Source organism: Orbicella faveolata, unplaced genomic scaffold (genome assembly GCF_042242905.1).
Source record: "Orbicella faveolata isolate gen_17 unplaced genomic scaffold, um_ofav_v1 contig_2, whole genome shotgun sequence".
In the NCBI taxonomy this organism is placed as follows: domain Eukaryota; kingdom Metazoa; phylum Cnidaria; class Anthozoa; order Scleractinia; family Merulinidae; genus Orbicella; species Orbicella faveolata.
The window spans coordinates 19160736-19184986 of record NW_028301547.1 but is presented as its reverse complement, the minus strand read 5'-3'; the positions used below and the strand labels follow the sequence as shown (position 1 = coordinate 19184986).

The window sequence follows — 24251 nt, the reverse complement described above, 5'->3', positions numbered from 1 at the left end:
CCCCGGGCGTGAATCGATCTTTTTATTGAGGTCCAGGCCTGATTCAGATCATTCTATCGTGTTACATTACGTGTTTGTTGAGATGAGACACTTGTGATAGGCTCTCTGACCTCACTCTTTCGTCTCGCGCATAGGATTTCAATAGAAGCAAGAGCGGACGTGCATCACTACTCGAATGACTAGATCACATAAAATGACTTGAATAAAAAACATTGATTTGCACTGCATCTGGGCGGTGAATTCGACTGGAATTACGATCAAATATAAGATTCTTCTGCCGCCTCGGTGTGCGTCCCGAATCGGGCGGACTTTCACCTCATAAGATTGCCGCGTTCAATCCAACGAGTTGGGTCCTAGAGACGTGGCACTTGTAGGCCCTGGAATCTAATCAAATAAAGATGGCGGACGATACCTTGCTGATTCTGTTTTGGACAGCTTTAGCCGTGTTATTTGGAATATATGTACTGTGGAAGTATTTACAACCCAGAAATTCTAACCAACAGAGAATTGCAACTAGCCAAGCGTCCGAGGACGTAAACAAAGCTCGTCTAAAGTATTTTACTGGCAACGAGGAAGTTGGCTCAAACTCTGCTGACCTGGGAGCAGCGGCCGCGAGTACCGATCCTAGTATGAAACATGGGAATGCTTTGGAAGAAGAAACGAGTAAAGAGGAAAGAGACTCCGAAAAATCTGTTGACACTGGCGCTTTTGAACCCTCTGTGCAGTATACCAAATTCTTTGAGGGACCAAGTAAAATGAATGGTACTTCTCAAGTTGAAAATAGCGGTTTTGATCCTGAGACAGGCGCACCAGTTAGTCAACCTCTTAAGACATTAGAAGAACTATTGTCGTGGAGACAAGGCTTCGACTTTTTTAACGTGGCTACAGTTCCTCTGACAGAGCAAAACAGGACGATAGAGAAAAGACCACGGACTCTGGTGTGTCATGACATGAAGGGAGGATATATCGAGGACAGGTCTGTACAGGCCGTTGTTAAATGATCATTGATCCTTGGACTTTGAGCAATTTCTATGTTTTCCCTGATAACATGGTGGCATAAATCTGAGGGGGGAGACCTCCATATAAAATGGAGAGGGGGGCCGATCGTACCTTTTGGTACCTCTTAGGGAGTTCAGCCTCGATACGTCCACAGCGGGAGCTTCTGCAGTACCTTTTAGGGTATTGAGCCGAAAAAATATTTCAGGAGAAACTTGACAATCAGCTTTACAAATAGAAGGTATTAAAAGCAATCATCTTTATCACTATTGAAAATTATCACTCATCCACTCATCCCTATAGCGCTGGCTAGCGCAAAGAGTGGAAAATTAAAAATGATGATTGTCAGTGATGTTAATGTCTTGTTTTTAGAATTGGTACCACTTAGGGGTGAAAACAATTTCAAGCCAAACCCAAGAAACGGGATCTAGGCACACACCTCCAAGGGGTTCTTTTCAAAATGATGAGCATCCCTGTCCTTTTTATAGGGGAGTCAACCTCCCCCCCCCCCCCCCCCCCAAATGGTAGCATACCTGCCCCAATGTGTAGTTCCAGAAAATATTCATACTCGACACGGAAGGGATTTTCATATGACCCCCTCCCCTCTGGAATTTCCCAAATTGACCCACAAGATATACCCCCCCTCCCATCTGGAAATTTCAATTTTTTCATACACCCCAAGTACTTCAAGGGAATTCCATTATTCAACTTTGTTGTCAGAACCTTCCAGTATGTGTGCTGATGTTTTGCAGAAGTTATAGGTTAGACCCCTTTTGGGAAAACTTGACAGTTACCAAGAACTGGTAGCCTTTTTACCCAGGGGGGGGGGGGAGGGGAGGGGGGAGGGTACTGCCATATTTGGGCTGAAAAGGTATGTGCCACTGTGAAGGGTATGGTTTTCGTGCAGGTTACTCTAGCATAGGGTATATAAATCAGAACATTTGGGTCTAGAATAGGGTATCATTTTTCACAAAACTGACCAGTCAGTTGAAGATTTTATCCAGACCAAAAGGAAACCAGGAATTGCCATTCAAAAATATGAAAAATAAAATCGGCAAGTTTAAATTTTTGCAACTCAGCCTCGACAGCGTCGATAGATGACTATCATAAAACACTACTGGATATTATTAACTGTCAAAAATCAGGATTCAGACGGAAATCGGTGGTTTTAACACTGGTTACTCTAGTATGGGGTAGCAAAATTCAGCTGAACTAGCTCTGGTATAGACTAAGGGTTTGAGGGTCCCTGTGGCACATCCCCACCCAGAAATTCCTAAAGTACCCCCCCTCCCCCAGAGCTTTTCACTGCCTGAATGATGTCTAAAGTTCTTCTTATCAGCGTTGCCAAAGGCTGGATGACACCTTAATTTTGGGGTCACTATAAATCTTAATGTTGTTTTCCCTCCATGAACCCGAGGAAAATTTGTTACTAACTATAAGTCTTATGAATTGGTAGACAGGATGGCTGTTATGGGACATGAGAAGTGGCTAAAATATCAGACAGTTTATATTTTCACGAAACTGACCAGTTGGTTGAAGATTTTATCTAGACCAAAAGGAAACCAGGAATTGCCACTCAAAACTATAGAAAAATGAAATCAGCAAGTTTAAATTTTTGCAACTCAGCCTCAACAGCGTCGATAGATGACTATCATAAAACACTACTGGATATTATTAACTGTCAAAAATCAGTCAGGAAAATTTTATTTTTATGGGGGAAAAGTCGGAATTTTGAAAAGCAATATCTGTGACAATCTTGCATACGCTGTGGCAATCTTGCTTACGATAATTGTTATTTCTTGTAGGTTTGTTCAAGGCGTCAGCTCATGCGACTGTTATGTGATATACCACTGGCAGCTCATTGACATATTTGTTTACTTCAGTCATTATTTTGTAACCATACCTCCCCCTTGTTGGACCAATTCTGCTCACACCCATGGTGTTCCAGTGTTGGGAACTCTCATTACAGAATCAGATGATGGAGCTGCAAGGTGCAGTAAGTTTTTAGAAGATGAAGCGTCATTGGAGACTATGGTTAATCAACTGGTAGACATAGCTGAGTATTACAGATTTGATGGTTGGCTTTTGAACATAGAGAATCCTATTCAGGTACATGTACTTTATTTTAGTTTAATGAGTTTGTCACCAAAATACAAGTACAAATAAATACAAATAGACAAACAACTAACTTCAAATAGAAACTGAAAATATTATTGGATGTGACAGAGGAAAGAAACAGAACGACCATCCCAATTGCGATCTAATCCCTTACTACACTCAACATACACTTAGTATATGTGTACAGAAAAAAATAAATACAAGCAAATAAAAATGTGATAAATGTGTTAAGTATTGTAGAAGTACCAAACCTTATTAGTGTCTAGGCTGGAGGACTATGAGTTCCTCGCTTTAATAAATAAATATTGTAAATTAGTCTTAAAGGCGTTGAATGAATTACCAGTAATTGATTTAGTATTGGATGGCAATGAGTTCCACAGTTTAGCAGTCCTAGTAAAATATGATTCCTATAGTAATCCAGTGACCTGCTTATGCTCATAAATTAAATTATAATTATTAGGGTCATAACTTCGCTTACAAAAATGTGGCTTGAAGGTACTTAACTGTATTATGTATTGTATGTAATAGTATTGTCAGTGAGTAGTACAGTGGCCTCATGGTTAGTGCACATGACTCTGGATTGAGCAGTCTGGGTTCAAGTCCTGGCCAGAGACATTTGTCGCAGGTCATGGTGCTCATTGGCCCTGAGTCATTGGGGATTACCAATACTACTTGTCACTTCACACTAATGAAACCAGATTAACGTTTAAGCACCAGCAGTCGCATACCACATTAGTTTATATAACTAACTCTTTACTGCTCCCCATTAATAAGCAGCAACATAAGCAGCAGTAACATAAGGTGGCCAAAACCTTGAATCAATGATCAAATTAACAAGAATATCAAAAAAGTACAATTTTGACTATTCAATTTTTAAATTACAACAAAAGGCCTCCAAAAAACATTTTGTTTAATGTACCCTTAATATCTGTATAAGTTTACAGTTTGGTTTTATTAAACCTTTTTCAAAACTAAATTCATTCACAAACCTATGCTTCTTTCTGGAATCAGTTGAAAGCTTCTTGAGATGTGGCATTGTTGAGTTGAAATATTTTGTGGAAATCATTATTAGCTTGTAAACCGGGACTCTAACCATTGGTAACATGCAGCATGTAGGTTCTTTGTCTTTCCTGTTTGTCGTCAATACTTTTGTTCGGTAAATTCCTTATAATGATTTTCTTGCAGCCTGTTCAAGTCAACAATCTAGAGGAATTTGTGAAGAGATTGACAACAGAGATTCACCGGCGTATTCCTAACTCCCTTGTTATCTGGTATGACAGCATCACTTACAAAGGAGACCTTGCCTGGCAAAATGAACTTAATGCACAAAACCGGTAACATTTCTCTCTCTCATAATTAAAATAACAGTAACAGTTATAATTTGTTCGAAATGGGAAATTTCTATACATGATTACAAGTAATATTACATGTGGCTCAAAGCTAGTCTATGATCACATCACTACAGTGTAACATGCAAACTTTGGACCTCTTGACTACTGTAAAGAAAAGAAAAGAAGGACAAGGCAACTTTTTGGCTGAAATCTTGGATTTCTTGTATTTGCTGTCAGGAGTTATGGATAATGGGCCTGAAGATATCTGCTTTCCCTGGCAATGGATCTTAGGTTACATTTTGATCCAGTTAGGTAGTCAAAATAGAAACAGAGGCTATGATTTTTCATACATAAGCTCTTTAATTTTCATCTTGGTTTGTGATAATCAGGTAGTTATAAATACTTGACATAAACAGTGTTTATGGTACCTAAACAGTGTTTATAGGAGAGATGGGCAGGGTCCACAAATGGATTTGTTGTTATAGTTTAGAAAAGCATTTTATAAAATAATATCTTAACTGTTTTATTTATATTTGTCAACAGAGTATTTTTTGATGCATGCGATGGTATATTTTTGAACTACTTATGGTCTGAGGCACACTTGATGCGATCTGCAGGTGCCGCTGGACGAGACCGCCTTACTGATGTCTATGTGGGGGTGGATGTTTTTGGGCGTGGTTGCTTTGGAGGAGGAGGGTACAACTCTAAAGCGGTAAGTAAGGCATTCTCTCTACACAGATAAATCATTTTACTACCTGGTTGAACTGCTTTGTATCGCTAGCAATGTAGCTGTGGACCATTGGCAGATGAGAGGTGAATATTTTCCCCTCAGTTTGGTTGCAGTGACTCAAAGAAAATAGTTGGGTACATGTACTTTGAGAGTTCCATGTATGGTGGCCTAGATTATTTTTACGTGTTGCACTTAAGGTCAATTAATCATTGAAGCTTTTGAGCTGAGCCATTTGTCCTTGTGTTGCATTCTTGGCCAAGGTGCATTTTGCATTGTTATATGTTTTTGGTGACATAGTATATATTTCTGTAATTTCTCATTATAAAATTAATAAACATAATATAAAAACCAAAGTTAGGGGCTTTACACTGGGTTTTGCTTAATGCAAAGCAATTACAAGGATATTTGCTAATCTCGGGATGAGATGCCAGTCAAAAGTAGGCTCCCAAACATTTTTATCATGTTACCCTTGGATCACCCTCCTATCACATTACTTTTGAGGGAGAGAAGAAGTTTGAGAGAGGATTGCCTTGTTCAAGAACACAATTTAAGATGACTTCCTCCTGGGCTTGATCCCAAACTGCTCTTGAAATCTGGACTCCAACATGTTTTGAATGTTTAGGCTGCCACATCTTGAACATATCAAATGTATCAACCTCTTGAAAACTGCTAAGTCCTTGTCAAGTCTGTTAGTATTAAATCTTTTGTAGTTTTAAGTTTCTGAAATAAACTGTTTCAAATTAGGTTTTAAAGAGTTTGTGAGGTGTTTCTGTCACATGCTCACTGATGGGCAGTTATTAAATGTTTTTGACTGTTTAGCATCAAAGTTACAGTTGAAGTGCAGAATATTTGTCGAAGAGATTAAACTCGCAAGCTGCATGTAGTTGCGCCCAAGGCAGTAAATTATTTCCTGTCTGTTGGGAGAGTTGTACCAATCTCTCTGAGTGACATTTTGTTATCCTCCATAGGAAAAAAGACGGCCAATGGTACATTTACCCATACTTCTTAGTGCATAAAACAGAAACGCTCATAAAGGCATACAGAAGAGTTCTAACCTCTTCAAACCAAGCATGCACTATGTCATTAGCGCAGGGACAAATATTGCCAAAATATGGTTTTCCTTGTACTTTATGGGCTAAGGTTCACATGGTGTTGTAGTAAAATGTACAGCCACCATCTTTTTCCCTATGGAAGATTCAGTAAAGCACACTGTTTGTTCCTTGCAGGCTTTTAAAGTGATAAGAGAAGAGAAATTATCTGCAGCACTGTTTGCTCCAGGGTGGGTCATGGAAACTCAAGGGACTGAACATTTCATTGCAAATCAAGACAAGTAAGACTACTAATTTTCCACCAAGTTTGTTTTCACGTTAAAATCACTCATGAATTGACAACTCAGGGAATACAGTATACTAACATTCCACAAAAATGCTGTAATTGCTTTCAAAACGGTTGACAGCCATGGTTTTTTAGTCAGTATCTTTAGAGCGACATCACAGACTGTGCCACTTGAGCATACTCAGCAAATCTATGAAAATGAATACTTAGGTTATTAATTAATTTTTTTTGTTTTAAAAAATGCTGAATTCCCTGCTTCCTGCATCTTTTACCCTCAGTTGTTTCCCATTCCTGAGTGGTTTCCACCTGAGTGTGTCTTTCCTGTCGGGAAATTTTATGCAATGTTGCAGAAATCTTTTCTTATTTCCCCCAATTCCCAATGCCTTGGGAATCTCAACTCTCTCTCTCTTCTTTCCTACCTCCCACAGAGTTCCTACCTGCTTTACTACCAGGTTGCTCCTACTCACCAACCCCCTTCCATGAGTGGGCTCATTACCAAACTCCACTGACATTCTTAGCTTGTGTTCTTCTAGTGACCCTAGTATTTGTTTTCTAAGTATAATTTTAACTGGTGAAAGCTCTCTTTCAGCCAATTAAATTAGCCAGTAGCCATGACTTAGCTACATTCTGAGTAATAAGGTTGGTTTATAGTCCTGTTGTTGTTTATTTATCCTTGCCTGACAGGTTTTGGAACCTTCTGGCTCCCTATTGTACTGTGCACACTGGAGTCAAGAAAATACCATTTGTGACGTCAACATGTCGTGGTAATGGAAAGACAGCCAGTATTGACGGAGAGGTGATTGGTTTACATTCTTTTGGTTAAATGTGTCCACTTTACTTCATGTTTGACAATTGAAGAACTTAATTTACAGTGTTTTCTTGCCTTATTTCCTCCCAAAAGAAATCTAGTTTATGGATAACAACTCTCAAATTTCATTTTGAAAATTACAGTTGAAGATTGAACAGATCCAGTGGTTGCACTAGTAGTGGACTTTCAGCTCAAGCAATAGATTATTTATGACTGAAACTGTAAAGATGATATTCATGAACAGGGCAATCTTGTTGTTATCACTGGGCAGGTTTTGAGTTTAATCCTTTAAGTTTACTTTCTACATCATCTCACTTCCTCCTTCATTGTTCACAAGATTGTACTCTCCCATCCCTTTCTACATCATCTCACTTCCTCCTTCATTGTTCACAAGGTTGTACTCTCCCATCCCTTTCTACATCATCTCACTTCCTCCTTCATTGTTCACAAGATTGTACTCTCCCATCCCTTTCTACATCATCTCACTTCCTCCTTCATTGTTCACAAGGTTGTACTCTCCCATCCCTTTCTACATCATCTCACTTCCTCCTTCATTGTTCTCAAGATTGTACTCTCCCATCCCTTTCTACATCATCTCACTTCCTCCTTCATTGTTCACAAGGTTGTACTGTGCCATCCCTGGACAAATCTCAGTGCCCAACAGTATCAGCCCACATTCAACAACACATTCTTTAATCTGGGCACCAAGGGAGGCTTGATTATCAGCGCTGTGGAGTTCACCGTGGAAGATGCCTATAACGGCGGCGGCTGCCAGCTGATTACTGGCCGTGTCAGCCCCTCACAAGAGATGTCAAGGGGTGTGGTGAGGTAAAGAAATTAATTGTTGTTGTTGTTAACCATCTCTTCGCACTCAAGATGGGTGTGAAACAAGGATTATTCATGGACGACTTAATTTGTGATTGGTTATGATTGTGTACTTGTTTAGCTGAAAAAAAGTTTTGCTTTAATTGGTAACATGAACTAGCTTACATATGAAGACTTTTGGACCAGTTAGGTAGCTTACACACATGCATACTCTGTTTATACTCGAGGACCTGGAACTTGTTAGTCTCCTAGCTTAAGTGGCTAAGTCGAGTTTAAAGTGTGAGGACGCATATTAGACGCATTTGTGATTTGACTTGGCGAACTCCACAGAAAACAGTGGAGGCTCAGCGATAGTGAGAGAAAAAGCAACCTGGGGAGTAGTAGTGAGGCTGAATGACGTTGTATTATCTTAACCGTGGACATTTTGCAACTGCAAGGTCAAATACATGTACAGTTATAACAGAATCAAAATTCTGATCATTGAACGTTCTCCCTACAAAAACACCTGGACTGCAGGCTACCAATCACAGGACTAAGCAAAGTTGACACTGAAGCAGTCGCTGCAGGTTAGAATTTCTTTCGACAGTTAATGTAACTGTTCGTTTGTTCCTTAATATTTTTCCAGGCTGTTCAAAACAGATTTCCTGATAACAGATCCTGTTCTGGTGTCATTCACATTCAAGTTGTGTCCGAAAGACTGCATGGACGTGGCTTTACAACTTCACACCAACACCAAGCCAACGTACCTGTTGCTTTGTCCAGCTAACCCACGTGATCAAGGTATTATGAACTTGTGCCCCTCCTCTGTACACTAGTTTGTTAAGTAAGTGTGGGACTGCATCCTGGGAGGTGGGGGGAGAAGGAGGTACTTACAGAAAAATTGGGTGGGGTGTCCGGCGAGTTTCTTGAAACCCTTATCCTATTTCAATCCAATTCAAGACCAGAGTGCACAAACCATACCAAAATGGCCGAAATCGATACCCTATTTCTGACCTAAACGGCTAAAATACCATATCCTTTGGGGCCGCACATACCTGTATAGCCCAAATAAGGGAGTACCCCTGGGGGACTGTATAAGCTCTAGGAGCTTTGATATCAATGGCACATCTATAGGGAACTAGACCAATCGTAATCCGTCTTAATCTCTGCCAATTTTAACCATACATTTCCTGTTTTGTTTATTATCACCTCAGTTGTGTTCTTCTTCTAGCTTAGTAAACTCTTAGTAAACTACTACACCTTGCTCTGACAAAGGGCTAACGATCGAAAGCGGTTAATTTACCTTTATCAACTTCAAGTTGAAAATGCAGCTAAATACCTCGATTGTTGTTATTCTGATTTGGAGGTATAATTTTGAACGTTGCTAAAATGACTTAATTTATGTCGTGAATTGGCTCCTTGAGGGAACTCTGTCACCGAGCGTCAGGCTTGATCAAACTGTAAGAAATGCAGTGCGAAAAATTCCCCATTAGCTATGATTTGTTCAAGGAATTATGTTGCAGCAAGACATTTTTAAAAAAGCAAAGTAAGAGCAAAAAGATGGGTAAAGGAACTCAGTGGAGCTTTTAAGGTATCTATACAAGACAAATTTAATGCCTTACTGTTTTCTCTCATTATGTCGTATGTTTACATTCTAGCTGCTAGTAACAAAGAGGATGCCGAGCTAAATGAAAAGTTGATTCGTCGTTATGGCGTTCCGAAGTCCCGGACGTTGACGTCATCAGCGTTCATGTCTCCTATTGGTCAAGAGTACTACGAATTGTTTGAACCTCTGACCGGTGCTTTCCACGACTCAATACAGCAGGCTCACGGATTGAGAGTGAAGGGCAAGGAGAAAGAAGAGGAGGCTTCTTTGTGGTGTACACGGCATGTATTGTTACTAGCATCAAATTTTGTGTTCCTAGCAAGGAATTGACACCAGACGATCGTAGAAACGGCGGGCGTTTGTTTTGAAATCCTTCTTTAAGAATAGCCGAGTCCTCGGGGTTAGTTCAGTTTGGTCAGTTTGGTCAGTTTGGTTGCTAAGTAACATGATCCGCGCTCGCTGTGAGAGGCTGCATGGGAGGGTGTTAATAAGTGTACTATTTCCTGTGTGATGTCATAAGGGCCATTACGTTTTACCACAACCTCTCCGTAGACGAGAATTTCTGAAGACACTTCCAAAGTTACTTTTGAGGGTTTTTTTCGTCGGCATTGTTTGATCCGTTAAATATTTCTGAGTGAGTTCGAAAGAAGTGGGCTTTTTTGAAGGCGGTTTAGGAAAATCGGGTGTTTTCTCTTTGGGTGTTGCCTTGGCGGTTTGGTCTTTTGACCTACCTAAATTGTGACGTACCTCGTTTACAGGAGTTGCGTGGATAGAAGATGTCCCTGTTTACCATTGTAACCACATGAAAAAACACTCAAACCGTAACCACAGTCAGAGTGCAGTTAACATTATCATCGTCTTCTTCACCTTCATTGTGCACTAGGCACATAATATGATTTTCATTTCATAATTTGTTTCCTCAGATATTATCTGGTTGCTGGGAAGCATTTGATTGGCTGCAGGGTGCAGGAGGTCCGGCTTGTTTGTTCTGTTTCTCCTGGTAAGTTATAGAGTTTGATGCGCTTGTAAAATAAGTTTTGTTTCATGCACTTCAGTTTAAATTATTCATACACTGACGGGAGGCGCGGTCCTCTCGAGATCGAGTGGTCCGGGTTCGAGCCCTGGCCGGGGACATTACATTATGTTGTTGGGTAAGACGCTTTTCTCTCACAGTGCCTCTCTCCACCCAGGTGTATAAATGGGTACCGGCGAGCTTAATGCTGGGGGTTAACCCAGTGATGGACTAGCATCCCATCCAGGGGGGAGTAGAAATACTCCTAATCGCTTCATGCTACAGAAACCAGGATAAGCTCCGGCCTACCTTGCCCTTAACACACTGCCCTTAACACACTGGCCTATTAGTTGAATTTGCCACTTACCTAAGAAGGGCGCTGCGGTTTTTACGTAAACAACAACAAATTGCTTCGTTCTCGTCCTCCTCTGGTATTACGTAAGGGCGATTTTCAATTGTGTAGTAAAACCAAAACCAAAATTATCACTTTCACCAATCACAGAAAACACAGACCATCCAGCGAACAATCAAAATTCGAAGCAAACACTTGTAGCGGGCGCAAAGCCCGGGAAAACGGTTTTGGCTTTACTTCTGATTGGCTGAGAAAGTAACGTGAGTTTTAGACCTAAAACTAAGCGGTGTGATGCAGAACCAAAGCAAAATGCAAATTACTTTAGACACTGAAGTGAAAACTGCCCTAGCTAAATGGTGACACTGAAACAATCTTTAATATCGTTAATGTCATTTATTTTAGATGCGAAATCTACAGGATCATTCAAACTTCACCTAGGAGAAATTAAGGTGACTGTTTCATTATACCTTGTTTCCTCATTTAATAATCTTCGTGTAACTGTCCGGCAAAATAAATGAATACGCACAAAGTTGAGCAATACTGACCCGAAAATGTTTAGTTCGCAAGGAGTAATCCGTCAAATTCTCCCGCTTTTTATATCTTCCCGTTTCCTTTTACAGTAAAGGCACTTGAACTATGAACACTTGACACTTTGGTACGCTTTTTTCTTGGCGGCTGTCGAATGAAGGCTCTTCATATACTGTTAAAGATAGTCGTTTTTACTGTGTTAAAACGCTAAACGTTATTGTTAGTACGAAGAACCCTCATTCTTTAGTCACTAAAAAAATGTTCCAAAAAAAATAGTCAAGTGTTCACGATTCGAGTGTCCTTACTGTAAGTATAGTACATACTACATACTATGTACTTTATTTCCTCATAATTTTCCTTTATCTCCCCACAATAGTTGCCATTTGCTTGATGCCTTTGAACGTTCGTAAATATAGTTTTCCATATGTTTTATTTTCGATTAAATCTCTCTCTATTTTGGCTGATATCCACGGCCACACTGGCACTCGTTACAAGGTGTATTCCACCCGTGGAAGGTCTTTCGTGTGAAATGCATATCGGGACATACAGAAAAGGGTGCTTAATTGGAAAATTTTAGCCTAACAGGCTCTTATACGCGGATTTTCACTGTATCTTAAACATCGGCATTCTGCTTTTTCAAACTGTCGAATAGTAAAGTTACTCGAAAATAATGGCGGAGATCTGAAAGTCTGGCTAAAGTTATCGAAGTACAAGATGTTTTCACTGATATTCCGTATGGCAAGTCCAGTTTCCTTCTTCATCCAGCTGATCTTACAAACTCCTCTAGACGTAAAGAACAGCTTCACTGGCGAGTATTGACAATTGTTATGGCAGTTTTCTGATCTTCATATGGCAGAAAGATTATTTTATCCTGTTGAGAGTCAAAAAGGTAGAGAGTGTATGAAACGTTTCTTTACAAACGTGCCTGGTCTCGTCTTGTCATCAAATAGTGAAAGAAAATTGTAAATGGAGGTTCCACTGAAAGCGCATCAAGTGTTTTCCGCCCACACTACCCCAGAGGAATTTGTAAACCCAACAATCACCGCTCATTTTGGATTTGTGTTTGAGGAAAACTCGGCCAGGGAAATCACGTGATTATCGTGACGCCATTGTTTTCGAAAAGCTCTTTTTTCAAAATTTTACTGTTCACCCGAACTGAAACGAAAAGCCGTCGTTTTTAAATAGCTCCGGTTTGAAGAGCGTTTTCGAAAAGCTCCCTTTTCGTGATGGATTAGTGTAAACGGTAGGCCTAACCATAGAAATAAAGCTGCGTTTTAAAACTACTTCGGAGTAGTGTGGACGCTGCCTTAGGCCTGGGGAAAACGTCGAATCCGAGTCGCGTCGAATAAATCAGAAATAGGTGCGACAAAGAGTCGACTTAATTCCAGCGTGGTAGCAAACGTCGAACCTGCGTCGATCCTATTTCACAAGTTGCACTTCATTAAAACACGGGAATAAGCACATGTTCCCGTGTTACTCACTCGATGCGCGACTAGTTACTGCTAGGACTTGCTAGCGAAATGCCGATACTCTTCTCTTCAGACAACGGTAGACCCGGCGCGGCTCCCTTTAGGTCCCTGTCACAAGCCTCGCAGTATGCAACGCTTTTACCGGCTGTTTATCCCTCAAACGTCCTCGTTTACTTCAAACACTGAGCAGTTATTGCAAGTAGGCACATCTCAAGTATTTATATTTAGTGTTAATGAAACAGGAACAACACATTTCCATCACGCTGTGCGATGTCAGCAATGACTTTCGGCATTCTCTTCCTTCATTCTCGTCCCCAGAGGCCGCGCTCCTTTTGGTCAGCACCAAAGGAGCGCGGACTCTGGGGGCGAGAATACATTCCCGGTCGCGAAATTGTCTTTGTACAGCGCACGCTCGTCAGGGGGGCGCGGGGGGGGGGGGGGAATAGCGTTTGGCAGATGGAGGAGTATGTATTTTTGTGACGTTTGCCCAGTCCTAACATTTGAATCAATTATTTAGTAATTTGCATGATTTATGAATTGAGTCCAGCGCGTGTTTAGAGCGGCGTTTGCTGAAACGCCGAACCACTGCCGCATTATCCGACTTGGCAAGTCGAACCTATGCTAGAGTCGAACCAATTAATTTTTTGTCGAATTTAATTGCAGCAAACGTCGCACCATTCATGCGCCTATTTCAAAACTAATAGGTTCGACGAATTAAATTCGACTAAGATTCGACGTTTGCCCTAGATCTTAGTCTCCTTTATTTTACTTTTCTCTAGATTCTTGATCCACAAGTTTTCAAGCAACCGCTAGCCGTGGTACGAAACATAAGGTGTCTGGATATTCAGTGGAAGTCCACAGACGAGAAACACCTCTTGAGCCTCACTCTCATGTGGCACTGTCCAATCAGCGATGGGCAGTTTGACGAGCCTGCGCACTACAATATCTTTAGACTGACAGATGACTCCAATGTATTTTTAGGCCGGGCTTTTGTGGAGGCGTACAGAGTTTGTCAAATGCCCGTTTCGAAAGGTTGCTCCTCTGTGGAATTCGTTATTCAGATTGTGACTCGATCTGGCTTGAAGAAGCCTGTTGGCGAGTGTAGTCGTTTCAAATTAAAATGGTAAAGCCGAATCCATGAAGACTGTGGAATCTAATAGTACCTTGACATTTGGCTCAAGAAAGTCATTTGATGTACGTGTTCTAACCAATCTGAGCAAAAATTGGTTTTCTCAGCCAATCAGTTTTCAAGCTTAAATGTCGTCGTTGCTTAGCTTAAGCACCTTTACCCGTGGCGCATTCGTCTCTTGCCCGTTTCACTTGGTGTTCGGACTGGTTAACTACTATGATAATTGGGTTTGCAGGTACTTTCGCTTTAGCGTTCCACTAGAACATACAAAGTACAGTGGAAAGAATTATATGTATACGTTTATAAGTAATGAAAACAATATTAATAGGTAATTTTGAAAGGTTAATATATGTCCCCCTTGGTATTGTAACTGAGGTAGTTGTCAGTCTCAGGTAGAGTTGCTTTCTATGTACACTAGAAACAGTCTTCTTTCGGCTAACTGAAAGTTATCACTACTACTGTACGGAATGGAAATTCCTTCTAAATTCACTGAAAATAGTGACCAGCATGTAGAATGTATATGCAATTCTAACTTCGATTTTATCGCTTGTTTTGCAATTTCCCAGACTATTAAGGCATTGCTTAGTATTAAAAACTTAATTAAACTATATTCCACGGTTCACATGCGGTTTCAGCCATAACGTACCTCAGTTGAACACGAACACACTTGTCACGCGTAATGACACTTTACCGTCGACAAAAATATAAAAGGTACAATCCCGGCATCTGTCTCTTACTGAGATCTCTGATGCTGAAAAACAGATTTGCTAAACTGCTCCAACGATAGTCTACATTACACTTGTGCACGGTTAGTGCAGAGCAGATTGCAAACGTGATTGTTAAGGCCATGAGTTTGGCAAATGATCCCCAGGTTAACTTGTCCAGGAAGCTGGAGTGCCTTTCCTCACTTTCAGCCTCCCTGATTCTGCAGTTGTTGCCTGAAATACAATGAAATCAGGGTCTTAGTGTAGAGCGGTTTTACCCAGATTGGTTTGCTTTACTAAGTTACATGATTGGCTAAAAAGACTCACGCCATTTTTTCATCCAATCAAGTAAAACCAAACCCAGTCGGAACTCGCTTGTACACGTTTTCCCGCGCTTAGCACCAACCACATGTCTGGCATGCATTTAATTCGGGTTTTGAATGGTTCATTAGATTGTCTGTGTCCTTTGTGATTGGCCGGGTTGATTACTTTGGTTCTGATTTTACAACACTCGATAGAAAACCGCTCTATAGATTATATCTGAAGCTTATCGCCTGATAAGCTTCTGATTATATATCATTTCGATAACAGAACTTCGGCTAACTCGGTGCAAAAGGGTTTTAGTAGATTGATTTTCAAGAGGGCTTATTGTCGGGGTTAACGGAAGGGAGGGTCTGGATGGGAAGTGTTAGTGTCAGACTTTGTCAGTAAACCCCAGCTAGATCCCTATTGGGAAGTAGCCGGGCTTATTGTTGGAAGGAATTTTGCGTTTCAAAAAATGTATGGTTTACATTTGGAAGGGATGACTGCGACTGAAAATTTTTAAGTGCACTGATACCATAATACTACATAGACACTTCTCATACGGTGGATGCCAATTATAAAATAATGCTTTTGTAAGTATTAAAATCAACCTTACTAACCTCGTGCTTAAGTTGATTATTCAACAGAATTTTACTGTCAAACGAGGTTAGAGAGGCTGGTTTAAATGCATACAAGAGAATTAAAACTTGGCAGAAACTTTCGAAAACGCTCCATTATGGTAAACCCCAAACCCACAAAAGGTCGTACAGTCCTTGAAGGCACCGATTACAGAGCTCTTAGCACACTATAAAGACATAAAATGCAAAAAAGGACGCTCGGGTAATAGTGGCGTATAACTGGAAGAATTATTTTCACAAGCTTTAGCTATAAACTCATGGCGAGGGTTACTACTGAAAGGATTTTACGCCTGACGTTTGGGGGAAGACTTATTTCCGGCGGCGGCGGCTTACTATCGGAATGTAACGCCATGGGAAATACTTTTATCCCTGGTTAAAACTTTGTAGTCCAGTTTGGAGAGGGGTGGGAAAAGAGCTTCCACGTATAACCCCCTTCATTCCCACTTCAGCTGCCATGTAAATTCAGTTTGCCCTGATTGTACTTGTCAGTCGAGTCAACGTAACTTGACGTATATTTAACAACGTATTCAATAAAATGGTCTTTGACCCATAGAGCTGTGAAACTCAACCAGTAATCAACAGATTATGTTAGAAAAAAATGTTTCATTGTTCAGGGGTTTGCAAAGAGTAAAAGAAAGGAAAGTGACGAAAGGAAATGGACACATGAAAAGTGAATCAATACACCGGCAATTATAGTGGCATGCGGCCAACTACTGAAACGACAGGTATGTTGTGTTTATTCACTGATTTTAAGCACAAACAGGTGCGAAAATTAAACATGGACCCAAAATGAAATGGTCTTTTGACCACTGTAGTGCTCCAGCCATCTCAAATGAAGTTTAATTTATATACGCGATAAAGTATTTCCAATTTGAAGTACAAAGCAAGGGCAGGGAATTACGTTGGGATCTCCCAGGGAACAAGAAATGTTAACCACAAAGCACTTACTCGTGGGAGGACTGGGAACTTTACTAGCTCTGGGCTGCACTTTGTAGTTCAATCGTTCTGTGTACTTTGCCAAGGTTTCCAGCTTCTCGCAGGGATTGTTTAGTTTAGCCGGCATGGTCCGTTGCTCTTGTAAGTTCGTAAATCAGAACCTGTGGCCGAGCTTTGATGATTTCCACTAATCCGACTTGCACAAAATAGGCCAGAATGTTATTATACTCGCTGAGCTTTTCAGTGTGTCTAAACCGACGATGATAAACAAACAAATCGATGCGAAGGACACTCTTATTGGCGAATACAACATGCGTATACAAGCTTTCTTCCTCACCGGCTGTTGTGGTTCCCAGGGTACTGTTCAGTTTCTCCGCGAGTAACTTGATGAGTTCTTCAAGGTAATCTCCGTGAAGAATTTCATTTATTTTCGTTGTAACCTCGTCACTGGACACCGAATCCACGTTCAGCAATATCTTCTGTTTCTTGTCCACTGCACAAACAATCGACAAAACGTGATTCGTCATGGAGCGCGTTTATGTAGAGTTTCGATGCTTGTTCTTCAAGCTTGTGGCAGACTTTCCGCTCCAGAGAATAGAGTTCATGAATCACATTTACGTTGCCTTGACGTTCGTTTTCGCCTAATGCACCGCTGAATGATATTCCCATCTTGTACTTATACCAGTAAGTATTATTTTCTACGAGTTTCTCCTGCGGAAAGTTAGGTTACGTTCGACAGGAATGCGGATCATTTTTTAAAAATTTATTCAGAAACGTTAAGGACCTCATTAAAGAACTGACAACGTAAGCAATAAGCTTAGTTCAGCCTGCATTGACTTACGTATGTTTATAATTTCGAGATGACAAAAGGCAAAGGATGGGTCAAAGTACTTTGAACTGAGAGAAGTACATCGTAAAAAGGAATTCCTTTGTCATATCTTTTCAGGTTAATTTTTAAGTTTTATCACTTACTAATTAAGAAATTGAGAGAGTATAACCAACCCAAGCAGGGTGGAAAACCACAGGAAGAACGTTCTTTGCTCACGAAGCGCAACGGACTTGAGTGCATCTGATATTGTAGACAGGACTGTGCGCCGTGTTGATGAATATTGACCACTGCGCATTATATGGATGTGGTTCTGACTGGTGAAACTGATCATAGTTAATAGAGAGGACTGGTTATGGAGCCCGGCAATTATCAAAGGACCACACAAAGATGTCAAGATTTATGTTGGAAGGTCCACGACCGTGCACAATCTTTTGTTTTGCGCTCATACACTATGCATGAATTACGTAAACAAAACGTTTCTTTTGGTAAGTTCCCCAGTACGGAGTAAACAACTATTGTGTTTTGTGCACGGTCAAGGCCAAACACCGAACAAAAACATACAACAAAGAACTTTGTCGGATTTCATAGCCATTCCCCTCTGTTAATGAACTGATGGACTACAATCCAGATCGAGTACACCGTTCAGGGCCCGGTTGTTCCAAAGCCGATTAACGCTAATCCAAGATTACACCCGCTTTCAGTGTTACGTGCATAGCAAATATCTTTCGACATGCTATGTAACCTGGCTTACGTCAAAATGTAAACACAACGGACTTCTTTATGGTCAAACTCAACTTTTAGTCATGAAAGATGGATTTATTTGACATCAAACTAAGCTTAGCAGATCAAGAAGTCATTCTGTGAGAGATGAATCGACTGTTTTGAATGTTTAAATCTTTCGAATATTAACTGAGCAGTAGCGGCCCAATTCTACCGGAAGTCACTATTGAGAGCCGATCGACTACACTAAAATCATTTGAATTACCCCGTAAATCGGAGGTCCACAATATTTTTCATTCATTTGAGGTCAGTAATTATCATATACTTGTCATTTGTTCCCCTAATAACCGGAAAAATTGCCAGTTTCACAGGTAAACGGTCTTTCAGCCGTTTACATAGCATGTCGAAAGATGGAATGTCGAGAGATGATCGAAAGATGTCGCATATGCACGTAACACTGAAACCGGGTGTAAAAGTTAACCAAGGAGTTTACTTCTCTAAACCCAAAACGTTGTTCAACGCTGGTATTCTGCAAAACTGAAGATTAGAGGAAGTCAATCCTGAAAAAAAGCGGCCGAAAAAACTTTCACTTAAAAGTGAAAAGAGAAAACAAAGTTTACCCTAATCCTGAACTAATTCTTAATTATTGGATATGGAAAACCAGGCCATGGCAGATTATTATTGGACGAGGGTGAATATGTTAAAGGGGCTCAGTCACGGTTTGCGCATATTGAATAGTTTAGCCTCAATTTTTCAAATTCGTCGTTTGTAATCCATGTTAATCTTCTCCATCCTCAGCCATCCTTGTTCCTTTATGGTTTATCATCATCTCTTTGGTCTTTTTCTATCTTATTAAACTGTTATTTTCAGGTTTCCTACCATTTAAAGGTAATTTTGTATGTGGCCAAAATAACTCAAAATACCGTGACTGAGCTCCTTTAAGCTCCGATACTCGTCAAACTCAACTAGAAAAAAAAAACTCAACCTGACAACTGTAACAGTACACCTTTTTAATAGAATCTTATGCTTTGTCAGTTAACAAACATTAAGAAGCAGTGATTAATCGGTTTTTATTTTTTGTTACAACAGAATCACAGATATATACGATAAAACCGGCTGTAAAGAGAGGTCTCGGTGAAGATAACGATATTGCAGTGAACGTCTGAAAACGATAACCATAAATTAAAAAGCATTTTGCTGAAAATTGATCACAAGATTTCCCTTCCGTTTTTGAAAGTGTTACCCAAGGACAAACCTTGTGCAGTAGCTATGCACTCGCCTAACAGAAAAGTGAGTAATCGAGTCACAATCTGAATAACGAATTAAGACTTTTTATTCATTGACTTTATTGATATATTAAAAATTATCGCCGGGTTTGCCTTCTCATCCTTTTTCCTGACAAAAAAAAAAAGATATGAAATGTTACCCTATATCGATGCTCGTGATAAATGTGAAAGAAGAACATTCATTTCCAAAAGTAACACTGTCAGTTGATAACAAGAATAAATTTGATGTTTTTTGGAATTTATAGGTTTTTGACTGCATTCAGAAGGAAACATCAAGCTATTATCCTGAGTACCAAGCATGTTTTCCATGTATGGAAAATTCACTGGTTACGGTCAAGCAAACTTTAAAGTCGTATGTTTGAAACCCGGGAAACCGCTAAAACAAGTTACACTCACTGATTTCAGTGTACGTGTGTTTGACTTTTGTTTTTCATTTGTCGATCCTTCCTTAGCTAGAAGTAATATATTCAGATATGGCTTTGAAGTACAAATGTTTTAAAACGGTCACGTACAAGACGGTTATTAACTAGTTATTAATTAATTATTAATTAGTTAATTAGGGTGGTCTGTACGTAGGTTTAAGAGTTCATTCAACTGGGTGTTGGAGTGACTCCACTTCTAACTGGCTGCATAGAAAAAGTTTCTAGTCAACTCATTATATTTTTGTTAAAACAGAGATTCCTTGATTGGAAAGTAACTTGTTAACAATTATATACCGTGCTAGACAAACACAAATTTCAGCGAGAGGGATTTCCTTGGATGACTTCACTCTTTAATTAAAGCTGTAATGCACCATCAGATAATGGTGTAGTCAGTACCAATCTACGTTCGTTCTCAGATGTACTTTTGTCAGATATAAATTTTCAAACGATTGTTTTATACCTGGCTTCCCCGCTCTGAGGGAATTGCAAAACACTACGGTGAAGTTTTTGAAAAACAGTGTAAACAACCACTGTTCATCCTCAGCAAAAATAAAACAAAAGAAAGAAAAAGGAAAAAAAACACCTCTCTGAAACGGATTTGGACCGGTGACCGCGTGACGGTAATACTGCATCTTAACAACAGTAGCGTGACACGAAACATGATGTAATCATTTAGACCTCAGTTAACCATTGCGCATCAGTAGAGACTCTTGCCAAAATTAAATTGCTCATTGCTCAGCTATAAACAAATCAATCCAAAAACAAAAAAGACGGTTTTAAAGTCAATGATGTAGGGATGATGTTGGTTAAATTTCAGATCTATGGCTTCCATTCTCAAGCTAGAAAAAAAGAATTTGTTAAATTACAAAGTTTGTATGGGAACGCTTTATCGGTATGTTCATTGGGAATTACTCAGCTATAGAAAAACTATATCCAAAATCAATTGACGAAAATTGTAATTTCCTTGCTCAGATATTTGAGTTTTGCTCGTACAATATCGGCTGAAGCCTGGTCTTTAAATGGCAGAACAACGCGACCAGGATCTGTTAACAGCTGGTAACTCGGGAACCGGTTGATCACAAGCTTTGACTGCACTAAAGCGCGAGATGGTGGAATTGGTAAACCTGTGTGGGTATTCAGTCGAGAAAACAACATTTTGAGCCGCTCACATTCCTCGGAAAAGTAGTACCAGTTGGAAGAGAGATGGAAGGCGGAAGGCACGATCAAGCAAAGTTTGTAATTGTAGCGATCAACAACATGGCTCTTGTAATGCAGCAGAAGGCCAGTGTTGGTAGGTTCTTCTTTGTTTTATATTTAATAATAATTTATTTCTTTGCGATCATCGTGATAATTGACTGACTGACTGACTGACTGACTGACTGACTGGCCGGCTAACTGTCTTACTGACTGACTGACTGACTCACTGACTGACTGGCTGGCTGACTGATTGACTGACTGACTGACTGACTGACTGACTAACTGACTGACTGACTGACTGACTGTCCTACTGACTGACTGACTAACTGACTGACTGACTAACTGACTGTCTTACTGACTGACTGTCTTACTGACTGACTGACTAACTGACTGACTGACTAACTGACTGTCTTACTGACTGACTGTCTTACTGACTGACTGACTAACTGACTGACTGACTAACTGACTGTCTTACTGACTGACTGTCTTACTGACTGACTGACTGACTGACCGACTAACTTGTAACTACCTTTAAGATGTTGTCCTGAATTCCAGGCATCCAGCAACTTTGACGATGCTTTTCGTTTTCTCCCTGAGTTACGTGATAGAAAAAATATAGAGATATTTAATAGTACAGTAGACAAATGCTACAGAACATTGTTCAATTCCCAAGCTACATTAATACATATACCAGCAGTGTATCATCCAGCTACTGCCGATATAGCATGCAGCGAACACTGGAAATAAGAATTTAATTGTGCACTTGGTGAGATCAGAATATCAGAAGTTAAGAACAACTGAAATTTTCAAACACCTAGCCCTAAAACTGGTCGCGCTCACTTCCGAGAGTTGATTAATTAGGGAGTTTGTACAATACCATGTATTAAGTGATTGAAGACCCATAACCAACGAGAATACCTTGGCCATCATTCGTTTGGGCGGCGGGCTGTAAATCGCCCCCTGTGGCATCCTCAGCTGAAATTATGATTTAAAAATGCAAAACCACCGAGTCTACAGGCAAACGTGGTCTATCTGATCGTAACACAGGGAAGTTGAACAATACTATGCATACTGATCGAAGACGGAGCGAAATATTACCTTGGCCATAATCTTTTTGGGTCCCAGCCTGTACAGGGATTACAGCCTCATCCTCGGCTAAAGAACAGGTTTAAAAAGACAAAAATGCTGTCCGAGTCTCATCATTTGTTTATTGTTTTCACAGTGGCGTTTTTTCGGTTATTCAGTGTTTTTCGCTTCCCCAATTTTGCTTTTTTGCCGTCTGTTAATTAGCACCATTTTTTTTTCTTTTTTGTAATCTTGTACCTTATTCGATAGTTGTCACTTGTAATTACATAATAACTAGCACTTTAATCTTATTTAATCTTCGTTTTTATTCAAAAGTTGTAGTAACTGAAGAAGGCCTTTGACCGAAACGTTTTATTAAATTTTTTAACCCCATTTTAAGGTCAGAGGTTGTCCGTCCTCGATTTTCCTTTAACTTTATAGATATACATGACAATACATGATTATGCTCGGCTTTACACGGCTCTACATTGCTAAACATGCAAAACATGGCATTACATGCTATACATGACAATATACGTAGCTATACACGGCTATACATGGCTATACAAGGAAAATACATAGCTGTACATGGCTATACGTGGCAATACATGGCAATACATGGTTATACACAGCTATACATGGCTGTACATGGCTATACAAGAAACATACATAGCTGTACATGGCAATACATGGCTATACACGACTATACATGCTTATACATGGCAATACATAGCTAAACATGGCTATACATGGCTATGCATGGCTATACCTGTGGGAAGACTGGGAACTTTAGCCCTGGTCTGTACTATGTAGTTGAGTCGTTCTGTGCACTTTGCCAAGGTTTCCAGCTTCTCGCAGGCATTGTTTAGTTTAGCATGGTCCGTTGCTCTTGTAAGTTCGTAAATCAGAACCTGTGGTCGAGCTTTGATGATTTCCACTAATCCGACTTGCACAAAATAGGCCAGAATGTTATTATACTCGCTGAGCTTTTCAGTGTGTCTAAACCGACGATGATAAACAAACAAATCGATGCGAAGGACACTCTTATTGGCGAATACAACATGCGTATACAAGCTTTCTTCCTCTCCGGCTGTTGTGGTTCCCAGGGTACTGTTCAATTTCTCCGCGAGTAACTTGATGAGTTCTTCAAGGTAATCTCCGTGAAGAATTTCATTTATTTTCGTTGTAACCTCGTCACTGGACACCGAATCCACGTTCAGCAATATCTTCTGTTTCTTGTCCACTGCACAAACAATCGGCAAACATTCGTCATGGAGCGCGTTTATGTAGAGTTTCGATGCTTGTTCTTCAAGCTTGTGGCAGACTTTCCGCTCCAGAGAATAGAGTTCATGAATCACATTTACGTTGCCTTGACGTTCGTTTTCGTCCAATGCACCGCTGAATGATATTCCCATATCTTGTACTTATACCAGTAAGTATCATTATCTACGAGTTTCTCCTGCGAAAAGTTAGGTTACGTTCGACAGGAATGCGGATCATTTTTTAAAATTTATTCAGAAACGTTAAGGACCTCATTAAAGAACTGACAACGTAAGCAATAAGATAACAAAAGGCAAAGGATGGGTCAAAGTGCTTTGAACTGAGAGAAGTCCATCGTAGAAAGGATTCCCTCTTCATGTCTTTTGAGGTTAATTTTTTTGATTTATCACTTATTAAGAAATTGAGAGAGTATAACCAACCCAAGCAGGGTGGAAAACCACAGGAAGAACATTCTTTGCTAACGAAGTGGAACGGTCGTAAGTAAGTCACTACACGCGGAGATGGGTAGCCTGTGTCACTATTTTTAGAGAAGCCATCAGTATCCTGATTTGCTACCAAATTCACTAAAGTATCATTTAAAGAAATATAACACAATTAGAAAGGAGAGTATACATGTAGAAAGTAGGACTGAAGCGATTAAAAAATTACAGAG

General features: G+C 40.0%; 2 protein-coding genes and 1 pseudogene across 4 annotated transcripts; 1 reads left to right on the top strand and 2 right to left on the bottom strand.

Annotated features, from left to right (window-relative positions):
• Positions 1–333: 333 nt before the first annotated feature.
• On the top strand, positions 334–14840 carry LOC110058943 (cytosolic endo-beta-N-acetylglucosaminidase-like). Its single transcript, XM_089290120.1, has 12 exons — positions 334–976; positions 2802–3105; positions 4300–4448; positions 4989–5157; positions 6402–6505; positions 7195–7306; positions 7941–8146; positions 8769–8923; positions 9781–10009; positions 10652–10728; positions 11495–11541; positions 13869–14840. The coding sequence occupies exons 1-12, from the start codon at positions 399–401 to the stop codon at positions 14214–14216; spliced, it is 2478 nt and encodes an 825-aa protein (XP_089146246.1). The 5' UTR covers positions 334–398; the 3' UTR covers positions 14217–14840.
• LOC110058944 (uncharacterized) lies at positions 14548–17530 on the bottom strand (annotated as a pseudogene). The gene is made up of 2 exons (XR_016207372.1): positions 16812–17530; positions 14548–15156 (listed from the first exon to the last, which is right to left on the bottom strand). The product of XR_016207372.1 is annotated as an uncharacterized LOC110058944 (transcript).
• A 1808-nt stretch (positions 17531–19338) lies between these two features.
• Positions 19339–23806, bottom strand: LOC110058981 (uncharacterized). Of its 2 annotated transcripts, XM_089290178.1 has the most exons (4): positions 23088–23806; positions 22352–22408; positions 21783–21845; positions 19339–19743 (listed from the first exon to the last, which is right to left on the bottom strand). In XM_089290178.1, the coding sequence occupies exons 1-4, from the start codon at positions 23731–23733 to the stop codon at positions 19712–19714; spliced, it is 798 nt and encodes a 265-aa protein (XP_089146304.1). In that variant the 5' UTR covers positions 23734–23806; the 3' UTR covers positions 19339–19711. The 2 variants fall into 2 exon arrangements, with proteins under 2 accessions (XP_089146304.1, XP_089146303.1); XM_089290177.1 differs by lacking the exons at positions 19339–19743; positions 21783–21845 and having other exon boundaries at positions 22128–22408.
• Between the last annotated feature and the right edge of the window lie 445 nt (positions 23807–24251).

Bases quoted from the DNA above. Each gene is read 5' to 3' on its own strand.
- LOC110058943 (XM_089290120.1), top strand. From the start codon at position 399: ATGGCGGACGATACCTTGCTGATTCTGTTTTGGACAGCTTTAGCCGTG. The intron at 7,307-7,940 runs GTGATTGGTTTA...ATTGTTCACAAG, and splicing joins CAGCCAGTATTGACGGAGAG to GTTGTACTGTGCCATCCCTG. The intron at 10,010-10,651 runs GCATGTATTGTT...TTGTTTCCTCAG, and splicing joins GCTTCTTTGTGGTGTACACG to ATATTATCTGGTTGCTGGGA.
- LOC110058981 (XM_089290177.1), bottom strand. From the start codon at position 23,733: ATGGGAATATCATTCAGCGGTGCATTGGACGAAAACGAACGTCAAGGC. The intron at 22,409-23,087 runs GTATAGCCATGC...CCTGTTCTTTAG, and splicing joins AGTTCCCAGTCTTCCCACAG to CCGAGGATGAGGCTGTAATC.